Raw genomic sequence first — 16217 nt, 5'->3', positions numbered from 1 at the left:
CCCACTACTGACTCCACACAGGGCAACCTAGAAGTTAACCATAGACACGAAAGTGTTCTCCAAATGTTTCACAAACACCAGGTTTGGGGCCATGACCTCTTCCCTGGGCCACTTGTTCCTGTGACTGACCACCCTCTCATTGAAGAGCTATTCCTAATATTCAATGTGAACGTCCCCTGATGATTTAAGTCATTTCCAGGCATCCTATCAGCAGAGACCAGAGGGAAGAGATCAGCACCTCCCTCTTTTTTTAAAGAAAACAGCAACCTGTGCTGGCTGGGCCTGATGCCCTGGTTGTCCTGCACATGCTGCATGATGGCACTCAGGATGTTCTGCTCCAGGATCTTTCCTGGTGTGAGGGTCAGATTGATAGGATTGCAGCTCCCTGGATCCTCCTTCCACCCTGGGGCATCACATTTGCTCACCTCCAGTCAACTGGGACCTCCCTGGCAAGCCAGGACTGCTGACAAATGACAGAAAGTGGCTCAGTGAGCACTTCCACCACCTCCCTCAGTACCCTTGGGTGGATCCCATCCAGACCCACAAATTACAATGACTTTCATCACAGGCAGTAACTAAAACATATCTCACTATTGAGAGAATAGCAAGTTTGTTTGTTAGTTTGCTTGTTTCAGGCTGAGCAAATCTACCATCAGAGAAACTGCACCTGAGCAAATTCCTAATTGCTATGTCAAGTTCCCTGCAGCACCAGGATCATAGTGACACAAAGAACAGAAACCTAAATATGTTTGCCCACCCCCATCTCTTCAATGACTTCCAAACCTCTTCAAGCAGCCTCTCCAGCTGCTGAATTCCCAAGTATTCCCTGCCTTACTGATTCAACCAAGTCTGCCTGAAAATGGATAAAAGGTGGTGAATACCTGGTTCACTGGGTACAGGTTTCAGAGTGTTCTGTGGTCTGGAGAGAGGATCCTGAGATGGAGCCCTCCGAGTGCCATTGATTCTGCACCTGCTCAGTGTGCCCATGGTATCATCTGATTTTTTATTTTTGTACCATTTCTAACAATTCTCATTATTACCTTGGCACCTGGGGACTGTGATTTGCAGGAAGGGCTCTTTTCCAGGCCAGGCAGAATTATATTACAGTTCCAAGGCATGTTTGGCAACTGCTAATAGTGGCTGGCTATTTTTAGATACTTTATCTGTTCTTCTCACAGTTCAGATCTGTCCTATTTACCCCTACCCCTTTCTTTTTTTTTTCTTTTTTTTTTTTTCCAAAACCAGAGATTTTAGACCTGTAGTAGTTTTCACTGAATTTTTGGAATATATTTTTACTGCTTTTGAAAAGGTTTTCCATTAGATTGCATCCACTTTGATTTTTCTAAAATTGTGGTATGATTATTTTGGACCTAAACCTGTGTCTCTTCCATGTTGTAACAGCGTCTCTCAGAATAAGGACTGAATTCCCATGTAAACCATTTGTTCACATTTGTTCACCATTTGTTCAGACAGTGAAATCTGTATCATCTATATCTATCTATATCTATATCTATATCTATATCTATATCTATATCTATACTATATCTATATCTATATCTATATCTATATCTATATCTATATCTATATCTATATCTATATCATCTATATCTATATCTACATCTATCCAGTAATACCTGGTTTTGACATCTGAATATGAGGTTTAAATCTTTTTGAGGGTCCTGCCCCTCAGCCTTTGCCATTGATTTGTATGCCTTCCAATTTGCACTGTTCTAATTCACCAAGCCAAATTCAGTGACCCCCTCAATGTCTGAACATGCCTGGGGCCATTTGCTGAGCTAAGAGTAGCAGAGGAAGTAGAATTTGGCACTTTCAGTACCAGTAGAAACAAGCAGAAAAAACCTGCTTTCTCAGTATTATTTCACCTGAACCTACACAGGCAATTGCCCTATGTGGAGCTAATTTTGTCTGAAGCCCATGGTTCTAAAAAAATGAGGGGAAAGTGGGGGGAAGATAATTTGAAGGAAAAATGTGCAGTGTATTTTCCAAGGCAGCTGCCAAAGTTTTCACACATGCATACACAGAGAGGAAAAAATAGTGCAGTAGTGATGCTAGATCCTCTCTCAAGACATTTTTAGCATCTTGCTAAATGATGGCATCCCCAAAGGAAGGGGATGTAGTCTTGAGTATATATTAAGTGTCCTGACACAGTACAATTTAAATTAATGTGCCATGAAAATTTGCCTTGGCAAAGCCAAAAACAAAGATCTTGTTTACTTTCCATTTCACAGGTATTTCTGCTTTTTGATGACTGCTACAAGCTGATTATAACACTGGGGATGTGTAGGCAGGCACCTCACTGAGTGACAAATAAAAAAGGATCCATCTGCAACCTGCTGTGTATCACACATACCAGAGGAATATCTTCACAGAATATTTTCCCTGGATTATTTTTACATCTACCTGGTTTTTTACTGACAGAAATACCCATTTTCAGCTGCTAGAATTCTCTCCAGAGTTACTGTGCATTGGAGCACAGCATATGATGAAAAAAGTCTGACCTGCTTAATGGAGGGGTTAGAGGTGCCACATTAGAAAATGGAACATGCTTTTCTTTTTCTTGATAGCTCACTATTGGAAGCTTCCCCGGTGCTGTGAAAACATTTATAAGGACTAATATTGCAACTGTTGCAAGTAAATTTACAGACAGGGAATGGGAAAGATAGAATGACAACTTTAATAAAAATGCCTCCATCTGGAAATGTGAGGCTTAGGTCTTGCCTCTGCTGTTCTTGTATAAATCAGGATTTACTTAAATTTTAATAGAAAGAGCTTACCCCATTTTAAAAATGTGAGATCAGACTCCTGAGAGTGAGAATGAGAAAGATCTAGTCAAAAAGGAGCAACTATTATTAGTTTGTATTTACTTGAAATATTAATAAAGTGCCTAAGTCCATTCATTTGATTACACTTGCCTTGCAATAAAAACAGAAATTCCATAGAACAGAAGGGATTGTTGTTTATGCTCCATATCCCTGGTAACTCAAGCAGCCTCCTTGTCTTTTCTGCATGGGAGGGCCCATAGAGAGCATAAAATCTGTGTAGGTAACACTCAGCATTTGGAGAGCCCAAGTACTGTCAATGTATTTGAGAGATAACATGAGAGGAAATCCCCACCCCAGCTTTGACTTTACATGCTAATCTTGCTTTCCAGCCATGTGTGATCCTGTTTCCTGTAAGATACATCTCTGGCAAGACAGGCATTGTATTTCTGCTGAGTTTTCTAGCAAGTGGGAACAAGCCAGCCAGTAGCTTGCAGACAGGTAAACACCTAGCCCTGCTGCTTCTTGTTTTAAATATTAGACTGTACTGGTGCAGAAACTTTGCAGATGCTGCTGCTCCAATATTTGCTGGCTTTGCAAGCTCATTTCCTACTTGGTTCAGGAGAATTTCTGGGAAATTTCGGCTATCTAGAAGGGCTTGGAAATTTTGCAAGGATGAAATAGTATGAGTTTGTATCCTGGCGGTGTTTTGCTAGTAAAAGAAAAGAAAAATGGAAAATTTATTTATGTAGTTGACACACCACAGACAGTTGCAACCATTTCCCAGCTATTTTTCCAAAATTAGTACTAAACATAACTCAGTCTAGTAAGAATTGCCTTAAGTGTACTGTAATAATTGCTATCTAATGGTCTGGAGAGAAAGAGTCCAAAGGCTGGAAACTCAACACAAAGTGCCACTCACAGCTACAACAGCCAGCTTCAAAGGGATTGAAACGGCTGAAAAGCATATTCAGGCCATTGACAAAAAGATGTAAGTTGTTTGCTACCATACCAGGGCTAATGCAAGAAAAAGACCATGCTTTTTCAATTTTTATTTTTCTTTTTTTTTCCTTTTTTTTTCTTTTTTTTTTTTAGTTACAGTCTCTCTTCTTAGGGAGACTATTAACGGATTTATGTTGAAGCATAATGTTGCTTCCTGGTTCACTAGTTCTTCCTTCCATAATAAATCCTGTCATTAGATTTGCTTTTTGCTTTCCATTGTTTTCAAAGCAGTAAGTTCAGAGACTGCAGGACGTCTTTCCCTGGTGGTAATAGCTAATTAAAAACCTATCATTGTACAAGCATAGGTAGGATTCTTTTTCTCTCTTAAAAGCATTACTTTGCTTTCCTTAATTTAATCTAATTTGAACTCATTATGGGTCTTTTTTCTTAGCTCATGGCTCCTGCTTCTTATGTACATATCTGTCTTTCTCTCCTTTTCCAGACACAACTGGCTATAATAATGTTGGCTTTGACACAACTCCCTAGCACGGATATTTAAAATACAGCCTTCTTTCCAGCAAAACCAAGGCTTCAGCTGCCACAAATTTCATTGCCAGACTTCTGCCTTGTGCTCCTGGCAATAGTTTAAAGGACTGGAGCGAGATGCTTGTGAAGGCTGCCCTCACGAACAGGGTCTTTTTTTGTTCCTGCTTGTACCAGGTGACCAGGCACTGACGTACAGCATAGCTCAGGCAATGACCAGGGGTGAGTGCCTGAACTTTAATGCAGCTCTTGAGCTTGTGGAAAGGAAGGCCCTTGGCAAGGCTGCTCCTGGCTTTCCCACACAGCTCTTTTCACAGCATCCTGGTCCCGGGATACACAGTTACACCACGTCAAGGCTGGCCTTCAACACACAGGGCACTAAATCCCTGTGGTCATGAGGGAAGAGGCTGCAGGGCATCTAAATCCAGTCAGGACCATGAGATTTATATCTTGTTCGTTTACTTCCAAAAGATGCCCCAAGATCACCTGTGCTCCAAAAGTGGCACTTGAATATAAAGCTTCTAATGGATGATGGAAGCGCTTAGAACAGTCACTGGAATGAGTGCCACCAAATTCCTGGGAGAGCATAGTCCTTGAATTCTCTGTGTGTCCTCAGAGCCACTCTACATCATTTATTGGTTCAGACAATTGTTATGGATTTCTCATTCCCTCCTGCAGACGGTATAAAAAGGGATTCTTGGTCTCTGGCCAATATTTCGACCATTATCAGAAGTAATGGAGAAATCTGTGTTCCTCTTTGATTGATCAGAAACTGGTCATTTTGGGAGATAATCTAAGGTAGACATACATTTTCATGGTCGTAGAAGTAAAATTCTATTTTTTTTCATTTGTCAAAAACTTAAACACAAAGTACAAGAAACAAAGAATTTTCATGCTTTGTTAGCAAAGATCCATTCAATTAGTATGATTTCCTAAAGAGAAGGCTTTGAGTTTGCATACAGAAAAAGGTGCAGAGTATTAGTCATAGGAGTAAACTATTGATTGAACTTAGCAGTTCATGGGAAATTAGGTGCTTTATATTCATTGAACCAGATGCTTGGACTGCATATGTTGTATCAATTTGCTACATTCTCTCTATTTTAGACACAATTCCTTTTTAACAACACAAATAAGACTTTTGAAGCCAGTGTGGAATAGCAAGCTGTCCCCATCTCTGAGAGGATGTTCCTTGGAAGTCTAGATCATTATTTTCATGGTAATGGCTTAATTCTTAATAGTTTAACTATCAGGCAGAGTTCAGAGAGTGCTGAACCCAGAATGCATAGAAGTAATCTAACTACTTACATGGAAGTGAACCTATTAGAGCTCCCTCAATACCTTTAAAATGGCTAAATTATGCATGGTGTTGGAATGGGTTGTGCTGACTGAAAATCAACGTGGCATTCTGGGGGAGAATAATAACTACTTTACTCAGTTTATATGTTGGCCTTGCTCTCACAGTGGGAAAGAATGTATATGATGCTTGTGAAACTATATGGAAGGAATGCAGAGGCAGGCTGTTGCAATTTTTTTGGCCAAGATTATGTCATTTCATTTGAAATTCCAAAATAAGGTCACAGTAAATTTTCTGCATCCCAGTGTGAGCTTCTTTTTTTTATTGCTGCTTCAGTTTGCCAGAAATGCGAGCAGTTGTAAATTTCCACACAAATTGAATCCAAAAAGGACAATGCAGATTTTCCCCTGCACCTGTGAGGCAGGCAGTCACATCCACTGACTTCAAGAGACCAAAAGCTGTAACACCATGGGCTTTGGGGATTGACTCTGGAAAGAACAGCAACAAGCCGAGTTTGAGAGTTTTTGACAGTCTCATCTAGAAATTATAAAAAAGCCAGTGAAAGAAGAGCTGTTTGGGAAGTACTTAAAAAGACACTGTGGAAGAAAGATTTAAACTACAGAAGGAAAAAAATATCCATTCTTATCACACAGGAATTACAAATAAACAATACATTCTGTGAAAATGTTCTGAGTATGGTGAAATCACATTGTGTGAGGTGTTTAAGATGACACATTTGCACCTGGGGCTTTTTCCCCTGAAAACTTTATTTTGATTTTTAGATTTTCCCTCCAGTAAAACTGAGGTTTACCATGGAAAAATTATGCTTGCTAGTTACAGAGGATTTTTTATCTTTCATTGGCTTAGATTACAGCCATAACCTTTCAGTGAAATGAGGCCAGAAAAAATACAAGATTGCCCTCTATCAGGTGACCCAATCTCTTTATAATTCTCTCTTTATATTTTTCCCTATGGCTAAATGATGAGACTAACAAGCCTCTTTGTTGCTTTTTAAAGACATGATACATTTTGATGGCCATATTTTTATAGTAAGCTCCTGACTTTATTCCCAATTTGTCAATGTATGTTACAATTTCTTTGGTACTGCTTGATTTGATACACTTGAATTTAACCAGATTTTCAGCTGGAGTTATTTTTGAAAAATACAGGAATAAGACAACAAAAAAATTATGAAAAAAAAGTATTTTTACCATTACTTTTTAAGAATTTGTTATCTTTTTTCTCTCATTTAGCTTTTCTAGACAAAGACTTTTCTTAGTGCAGTTAAGAGATATGAAAATTAAAGTTATCTTCTCAGATTTCAACAGATCATAGATTTTGATAGAATACCTGATTTAAGCATACTCAGAAAATAGGAAATCAAGCTCAGAAAACTACTATTTTCTGAGTAAGAAAGAATTAGAGTTTTGACTTAATACTCCTGCTATGTGAAAACTATAAAAAATTTTTTTAAATTAATAATTCAGGAGTATATCAGAATTGGGAGCAAATTCCAAGTTTAAAAAGTAGTTTATTTCTTCAAAAGCTGATTAAGAACCCATGATTATGTGACAATCAGGTTCAAGAGCACCTGAAGAACCTGAATATTCCTAAATCCATGGGACCTGATGAGATGCATCCCAGGGTACTGAGGGAATTGACTGATGTAGTTGCTGAGCCACTCTCCCACATATTCCAAAAATCATGGTAGTCAAGCAAAGTCCCCAGGAATGCTGGGTGAATGGAGGACCCTGGAACTACTGACCATTCAAACTCACCCCATGTGCAGTAAGATCATGGACCAGATCCTCCTAGAAGATTTGCTGAAACAACATACCAAAGACAGGGAGTTAATTAAAGACAAAGACAGCCAACATGGTTTCTCCAAGGGCAAATCAATGCCTGACTAATTTCATGGCCTTCTCTGATGGACTGACTTCATCAATGGACAGGGGAAAGGCTACAGATGTCACCTACCTGGATATCTGTAAGGCCTTTGATGTGGTCCCTCCCAACACAGTTATCTCTGAATTGAAGGTTTGAGGCATGGACTGTTAGATGGACAAGGATCTGGCTGGATGATTGTGTCCAGAGTCCCAGGCAATGCCTGAATGTTCAGGTGAAAACCTGTGATAAGTGGTGTTCCTCCAGGGTCCATACCTTGACCAATGCTATTTAATCTCTTCACCAATGACATGGACAGTGACACAGAGTGCACCCTCAGCTAATCTGCAGGCAGCACCAGGCTGAGTGGTAAAACTGGTGCGCTTTAGGAAAGGGATGCCATCCAGAGGGATCTTGACAGGCTTTAGTAGTGGGACAGCTTTTTACCAAGGCCTACATGATAGAACAAGGGGAAATGGTTTTAAACTGAAAGAGCATAGATTTAGCTTGGCCATAACGAAGAAATTCTTTTCTTTAACAGTGCCCAGAGAAACTGAAGCTACCCCATTCCTGTAAGTACTCAAGGCCACACTGGATAGGGTTTTGAGCAACATGATCTAGAGAATGGCATCCTTGCCAAAGCAGGTAGGCTGGAACTAAATGGCCTTTAGAGATCCCTTCCAGCCAAAGTCATACTGTGATTCTATAAAATATGTGGCTAGTCAGATATCTCCCGAGATTAGCATGACTGACCAAGGGATTAGCTGGATATCTACCCTATGGATGAATAGCTCTAGGGGAAGGAGCTATTACAGCTCCTAGCCTGTCTTTAGGATGACATTTCAGCTCTTAGCTTGCACATTAGTCTTAATTGTTCCAGTAAAAGGAATAATCAGTTCTTATGTTCCCTGCAGGCTGGCAGCCTGAAATGTGATCTGCAGCCCAAGGGTAAAGATCTCATCTCAGTCACCTTTGTTCAAGATGAAAACCTAAGGAATTTTATTTTAAAATCTTCTAGGTGAGTTAAAATAGTACCTGCAGGACAGCATGACTGTTCAACCACTTTTGCTAATTTCTCAGCACCAGAAACTACATCAAATACGGATTTGACACTAAAAACCCCTCAAGAAGAAAAGCAGTGATACAGTTGAGTGGGAGGATTAGGATACCAATTTTGATGCCCAAATAATGACATCTTCCCACTTCCTCCTCTGCCAGTTCTCTCATTCCCAATTTGGTGTCATGTTGTGATGATGGTTATTCAAGCTGCAGGGCCATAATCTCTGCACTGCAGCAGTGCTTACAGCTGCATTTGCCAGTCACTCAGGGACCAGGTCTGTCCCTGCTTCAAGCTGTGCAGAAGGCAGGCTTCTCTCTTTCTGGGTCACAGGTGATAAACAAGTATGGCCACCTCCTCTCCAGGGAACTCAGGATATTTCTGCTTGTGTCTGCATATGCTCTCACTCTGCAGAAAGAATAAAACATCTGTGGAGAGATGAATGCTTGAATGCATTTTAAAAAACACTAGTGGTTTACTGAAAAAAAAACAAACCCAAAAAAACAAAAACAAACCAAACAGATTTAATTAACAGTTGTTATAATCAACAGTGTTATGTATGGCCTTCAAAATGTCAATGACACCCTAAGCAGTGACTAAACAGAGGACGTTGATGTTCTACAGTAGCTACACTTCAATAGATTCTGCATTTACTCTGATTTACAAAGCAAAATAAAATTACTCTCCTTCCCTTTCCCCAAGTGTCAGTTGTTAATCTCAGTATTCCAGAGGTTATTAAAGCAGGTAGATTTTCAGCCTTTACAAAGTACTCCTCATTTACTGATACCACTCACAGTTATACGAGCAGAACAAACACTAAAAGGAATCCTGATCCATCTCTCTGGCCCACCAGCTTCTCACTGTGCATTTCCTACATCTTCTAAGCAGTTGTAGAGTGTGATAGTAGAGTGAAATTTGTCCTGGTGGTCAAAAATCTTATCTGATCACCCTGAAGATCCTTAGCCCAAACTCACTCTAAGACCTTCCACAGATCCCAGGCCAGGACCTTGAGGTATGCATTGGATGGGGAATACACTTAAGGAGGTTGTGGCTGCACCCATGAGCAGGATGCCTGGTTCTGGTTCTGGGAGCAGCCTTCACAGTCCAAATGTGGATATTTCTCTCTTCCTCCTTCCCCTGTACTTGGGTGTACATCCCAACCATTATGAAATTCAGTCTACCCCCCTAGACCAGGCTGAGAAAAGTGAAGGAGCATTGATTCTGAGTTGAGAGTTAGAATAATGAAGGCAATGGGCTGGACAAACCCTCTACAAGCCAGGAGCTTCAAAGGAGATGGAAAACAATTAGTGAGATCTAGAATGTAGAATTGCTTGTAGTGAGATTAAATAAGATGGGGAAGAGTTTGAAGTAAAAATAAAGTCAAAAATAGATGTTTAGATGGGAAAGAGATAACCATGATTCTGCTGCAAGAGAGGAAAGCCAGACTGAAAGTAAGCAGGGAGAAGAGTAAGAAAGTCTGAGTTCAGGTGGAAATCAGTCAAAAACCAGTGACCTATCTGCTTTTCACAAACATATAAGAAAAATACCTTATGGGAACATCATTCTAGAGAACTAATGTACACACTGCACAAAGAGAGATTAATACTACTCCAAGCATTGTTGTCTTTTGTTTTCATTTACCAAAGCTAGTTTGGTCATTAGGTTAACAAATCTGTGGACTTATCTCAGTTTTACCCCAAAATAAGCAAAGTTCTGGCTGTTTTTTTAAACTGAATTCTTTCTCTTCAGAGGAAGCCAATACCTGCTGCTAAATTCAAAAGCCAGATGGTGCATTTGGATGCATTTAGACATGACCCACTACACAGGAGAGAGTGTTGCCAACATAAGATGATGCTTTTACCCTACGGATTTGCAAGAGGGACCAAACCTCAGTGGGCTGATAAGGCTGAATGCAGAACGATGCTGAGCCCAGCCCTGTTCAGTGCAGGAGATTGATCACATTAGCAGCTCAGCTGGATGCATCAGGAATTTAATGCCTTCCAAGGGGCAGCCTTTTTCCATCTTAGGAGCTAATAGTTCTTACAAATGAATAAACTGTAAAAGTATCTTCTGGGACTGGCTTAGGGAAGAAGGGAAAACAGAGTCAGAGTGGGTGAAAGAAGCCTATCTTTCTTTTCACCTACATTCCTACCTTCAGCCTTTCAGAGCAATTCTTGTACTCAGTTTGGTTCTCCAGCCATATAAAAACATCTGCTCTGAGTCTCTCAAAAGGAACTTGCTAATCTGTAATGTTTCATGCACACAACAAAACAAAACCTGGAATCCATCCTACGTATCATATGTAGCTGTGTGGAAAGATGCCTGTAAAATCAAGATGAGCAAGAGGTATGTATTTACTTATTCACAGCAACAAAACACAAATAAAGACTCAAAGTGTCTGTAAGGGCCTTCGCATTTCTCAAGCAATGCAAATCACTGCAGTCTGCTCGCTCACAGGTGTTCACTCAGGTGACAGTGTCTTAGAATCACAAAATGGTCACAAGGGATCTTTAAGGGTCATCTAGTCCAATACCCCTGCATCAAGCAGGGACATCTTCAACTAGATCAGGTTGCTCAGGACCCCACCCAACCTTACCTTGAACATCTTCAGGGATGAGGCATCTAACACTTCTCTGGGCAACCTGGTCCTGTGTCTCACTACCGCAATGGTAAAAAAAACCAAAAACAAACCAACTTATTTTTAGTTTGTATCTACCCTCTTTCAGCCTAAAACCATTACCCTTTGTTCTATCCCTACAGGCCCTCCTGAAAAGTCTGTGCCCATCTTTCCTACAATCTAATCCCCCGTTAATTTGGAAAGGTCTCACCAGAGCCTACTCTTCTCTCTTTGCTTGCTTTTAAACCTGATACCAAATGATTTCACTGAGTATTCTGTAGCTTTTATACTGTGAGAAATAGTGAACAGTTATTCCTCAACTCCCTTCTTTGTACTACTTGTGGTATTATAAAATTTAGCACATCTCTCCCCCTTCCCTCCCACAGAATGTTTTCCAAGTTGATGATCTTGAGATTGCTTACTCTTTTTCTTGTGGGAGTAGCTCCATTTTGCAGATCAATGCCACTATTCTTATCAGCACCCTTCCCAGCTCAAGTAAAACCCTTTCTAGATCAATCACAAGAATTTAATTACATGAAAAATATAATTGTGAAATCAGAATGTTAACTCCTACATTTGTTTCCTATTTTTCAACATGATATTTATCCCAAAAAGATCTTCTGGTTTAGTTCATGATAGCTTTACATATCTTTGGTAATAAATCTTTTAAATATTTTTGAAAATCCATTTGTATGAACAACTGTAATGATCTGCTTATTGACACCTTCAAAAGACTGCAATAAACTTGCAAGTAAAAAGAAATCAGAGCTGATGTTCCCTTATATCTCATATTTAAATTTTGCCCATGGTCTGATTTTATTATCTCCTATAGTTCCTAATAATTTGCTTGATGAAAGTCAGATTTACTGCCCTCAGAGCAAATTCTGTAGTTTTTTTAAAGACTGCTGCAGCATCTGCTTTTATTTTTAATGGAAAAAAGAAAGTCCTTCAGTATCCTGGCTGCAACTCTCTTACCCTTTTCTATTAATTTAAATAAATTTCTAGGATTAAGGATATAAATGATTAATTAATCAGTAATATATACATCAGTAACATATATTGTTTTCACTGGAAAATAGTTCAAGTAGACACTTTACAACCAGTAATTTCAGTAATCTGTCAGTCTGGGGAGACTTTCTAGCAGCCCTCCAGTACCTGAAGAAAGCCAGAAGGACTTTTTACAAGAGCACAGAGGGATAGGACAAGGGGAAATGGCATTAAAGTGAAACAGGACAGGTATAGATGAAATATTAGGAAGAAGTCCTTTACTCTGAGAGCGGCAATACACTGAAAATGTTTCCCAGAGAAGCTGTGGATGCCCCAACCCTGGCAGTGTTCAAGGCCAGGCTTGATGGAGCTTTGAACAACCTGGTCTAGTGGATAGTGTCCCTGTCCATTGCAGAGAAGTTGTAACTAGATGATCTCTAAGGTCCCTTCCAACCCAAACCAGCCTATGATTCCATGACTCTACTTTGCCTTCACTTTCTTTGTACACAAGATCTCAAATCTTGTATATGGTAGATAAATACTTTCTCAATAAAGTCTGCACATGGAGATTTCTTTTCCCTTTAACAATTCCAGTCTTGAACAAAGGGTTGCAAGCCTTTCTTTTGCACTAGATCCTGAAGCCAAATGCCATTTTTCTCTCATGGAAATTGATAGGACTTAAGTGCAGTACAGTCTTAACATCAATGTACTGAGGAGCCTGTGTCTTCATTGCTGCATTTACAAAGACCTAGCAACAAAATTCATGATATAAAGTTAAAAACTTAAACATATACTAAAATCTGATCTAAAAGTAAAGGATCTGTTGAGTTACTGAATGAGAAATCAAGAGATGTTTCCAGAATATTTGTAAGGATGTACAAATTATGCATGGCTTCTTTATAGTCCTCATTCAGAGGAAAACATACACAGGAGTCTCTAAGCTTGAAAGCACTATAAATGGAAAACTGAGAAACCAGGGCTCAATTTTCCTGCTTGCAGGCCTCCATAACAATCTCTAAAATCTACATCTGTGAGTTCCCTGACCGAGGAAAACAGGAGGATAGTGTGAAAATTTGAAAAAAAGAAAGGCTAATTTTCTTAGCTGAGCCAATAATCATACATGTATGCCACATGTATCAATGCCATACCTTGCAGAAACATTTCAGAGGTTGGCAAGAAAGATCCACAATTTTACAAGAGCTTTTTGTTAACATTGACCCTCAGTAACAGAGAGAAAATGAATACACTGAGGATAAAAGGCGCACCTCCAGTAAAAAGCCTCATGTAAGTATAAATACAACCCACTTCTACTTTTATAGAATATTCTGCCATCTGACTGATTGGAATAAAAATATCATTGTAGTCCCTGAGATCATCTGCAGACTTATGTAACAGCAGAAACTGTTTTTCAGGAAAAATATTAATTGCAGCCTATTATTAGCCATGAAAACATTCTTCAGTGTTATGAGTCATGGTTCTTGTCATGAAGTTCAATGCCATTGAAATGTATTTCCTAAGAGCAACACCCTTAACTCTGCTCAACACAGTGGTTGTGTTAGCATGGTTAAATGCTGGCTCTCCAACATTCTATTATGAAATAAAATGGGTACATGTGGAAGGACTTGAATGGCATCACATATATTTGGATTTCTGAAGTGGAGGGCTGATGCTGCCATAGCAACAAAGCCTCTGGACTGTTTAAATTTGAAACCACCACAGTTAAACTCCCTGTTGTGATAGAAAACAGCTGTATTGGTAGCCTGGGGTCATCCTATTTTTGCAATTACAGTTGTTTGCAGTATGATCCATGTTTGTGATATTAGGGGCTGCATTTCTCTAGGGTTTTACAGGCAGCCTCTCTTGTCCCTCCTCCCACCTGACCAAGAACGTTGTCAACACCAGATTTTCAGAAGATGGAGTTCCCTGAACATGTATTTATGTACATAGATACCAAAGCTGTGACTGAAGCTGGATTTTTCAATAGAAATATTGTCTTAAGTTGCTATTATTTGATTGTAAAGTATAATCCCTGGACTTGTAAATAAACATATTCATATTTTGAAAACTCACTTTATGTATTTATATGCATATATTGCATCCTCAATCACAAACTTGGGGCAGTAAAATAAGCCTTTTGCCAGACACCTGTATCTGATACTTCTGTCCTTTCTGAACTTAGCAGAGTCTGGTTTAGAAGATTGCCTCTCTGCTTAAAAATTGTGATGCTTGAAAGTTTGTTGATGAGATATTTTTAATTTCTGTCTTTTCTGGCATTAGTGTTTACAATATGATGCTTCAGATTTTCTGGGTTTTTTCACAATTCTGGAAGCAGTAATTATATTTATCAAATACTGATCTTTTTTCACACGCTCAAGTGTTACATCTATCAGAGTTATCTACCTCACAGCAAATAGTAATATGAGAATATGTATCAATTTTTAAGCCTTTTAATGTATTGAAGTCAGCTCTTGGGTTACATCTCTCCATTTCTCAACTGTTAATACTTTACCAAGTAATTCATATTTTCTCTATCTGCAGCTGTTGCTACTCTGAACTTGGTTCTCCCTGCTCTCAGGCTGCTTATTTCACTCTGGTGGAGTAAAGGCTCTATCTAAAGGTAGATTATATTTTAATCTACCCATTTTCAGGTATTTTTATGTAGAGTAATTGCACTGGCTATCTTTGAGCTGAAAGAGAATCAGTTGTTCTGGTGTACTATCCAGCCCTACTGTAATTTGCAACTGTTCACAGCCAGAAATAGTGTATTACGAAAGAGCTGCTACCTATTAAAATATTTCTGGTGGGAATCCATTAGGGAAAATTTATGTTCTATTAGTGAAATCAGTTATGTAGCCAACATAGATTTCTACTAAGTGCTGGGTGAACACTCCTCTCCATCCCCACCTTGTAATTGGCTCACAAGTCATAGCAGAGCTTCCGACCACTGCTACCCCAGGGAAATAAAATGGGAGTATTTTTGGATATAAAGTCACTGCTACAAAGCAGAAACTTTCCTGTGGAGTGAAATTATCTATATAGATACAGGAACACAGTTAAAGTTACACTGATACTTTTGACAGGTTTCTGTAGGTAGTTTCTCTCATGATGTGGAATATCTTTTTTCAGCTTAATATACGTCCCTTCAAAAATACTTCAAGACAAAATAAAAACAAGCTTAAAAGCATATAAAGGTTCACAAGAAGACTAAAATTAACTCTCTGTCAGGGATATAATTAAGCTAACATAGATTAAAAACTTCCCCAGAAGAAACAATCCTTAAATGAGTTTATTATTTTTTAAAAAGTGTGTGCAGCACAAACTCACTATCACACAAGCTGTTTTATCTCTTGGTTCCCCAGGGAATGAGAGGGGGAGACAGTGAGCATGGCATCCTCATGACAATCCTGAATACAGGCATCTCACAGGAACAGTTACCCACTGGCTCACCTTACTGGGGATTTTTATTTCAGTTCTAGCTCTGAAACTCTGCTGGTATTTGGGGAGCACTGGGCATCCAGGCTGCTGCATTTTCCCTGTGCAACACCAGAGGTTCCTTGACCTGGTGCAATAGTGTGGAAAATAGATTATGACTCTCAATCCTCACTCGTGTTTTTAAAAATAAACACCTTTTTATCTTGTGACCAGAGGCTAGCACAGGCTGTTCTATTGCTCTCCATAAATTTCCATTGCCTCTGAAAACTAACCAGCTTTGGAGCTCCTAATATATCATCATCATCATTACATTTGCCTTTGGTAAATTTACCTAAAATGTCTTTCCAGAGGACTAAATTGCAGCACAGCAGGGGAGATGAGAAATTGCTATTCACAAGTTACTGCCTTGCAAAGGTTAGCTCATAAAAATGTGTGCTGATTTAGGCAATGTTCTTCATTGCCATTTTGGGGATGAAGATTCGGTTACATTAAGATTTCTTAAGATTAAGAGGCTGTCCTCACACATATGTAAATAAGAGGAATTGCTGAGCTCTGAAAAAATCGCTTAGCTTTGCTTGCAGATTTTTAAGAAACTATAAGGGCTGTGAAGATAGAAAAATTTCTTAAAATACTTCCATTTGTTTTATGAAATGTCACTTTTCAGTACTTCCTCCAAGGCAT

At 39.2% G+C, this 16217-nt stretch overlaps 1 protein-coding gene across 1 annotated transcript in view; it reads left to right on the top strand.

Annotated features, from left to right (window-relative positions):
* The first annotated feature begins 7434 nt into the window (after positions 1-7434).
* The window catches only part of NDUFV2 (NADH:ubiquinone oxidoreductase core subunit V2), a 37730-nt gene continuing 28947 nt past the window's right edge, over positions 7435-16217 (top strand). The window contains exons 1-2 of the mRNA XM_014307957.2: positions 7435-7596; positions 8358-8461. Coding sequence (XP_014163432.1) covers positions 7435-7596; positions 8358-8461 — 266 coding nt within the window. The remainder of the gene's footprint in view (positions 7597-8357; positions 8462-16217) is intronic.

Source organism: Geospiza fortis, unplaced genomic scaffold, assembly GCF_000277835.1.
Source record: "Geospiza fortis unplaced genomic scaffold, GeoFor_1.0 scaffold100, whole genome shotgun sequence".
NCBI classification, from domain to species: Eukaryota; Metazoa; Chordata; class Aves; order Passeriformes; family Thraupidae; genus Geospiza; species Geospiza fortis.
The sequence above is the reverse complement of the archived record's forward strand: the minus strand, read 5'-3'. Positions and strand labels throughout refer to the sequence as shown.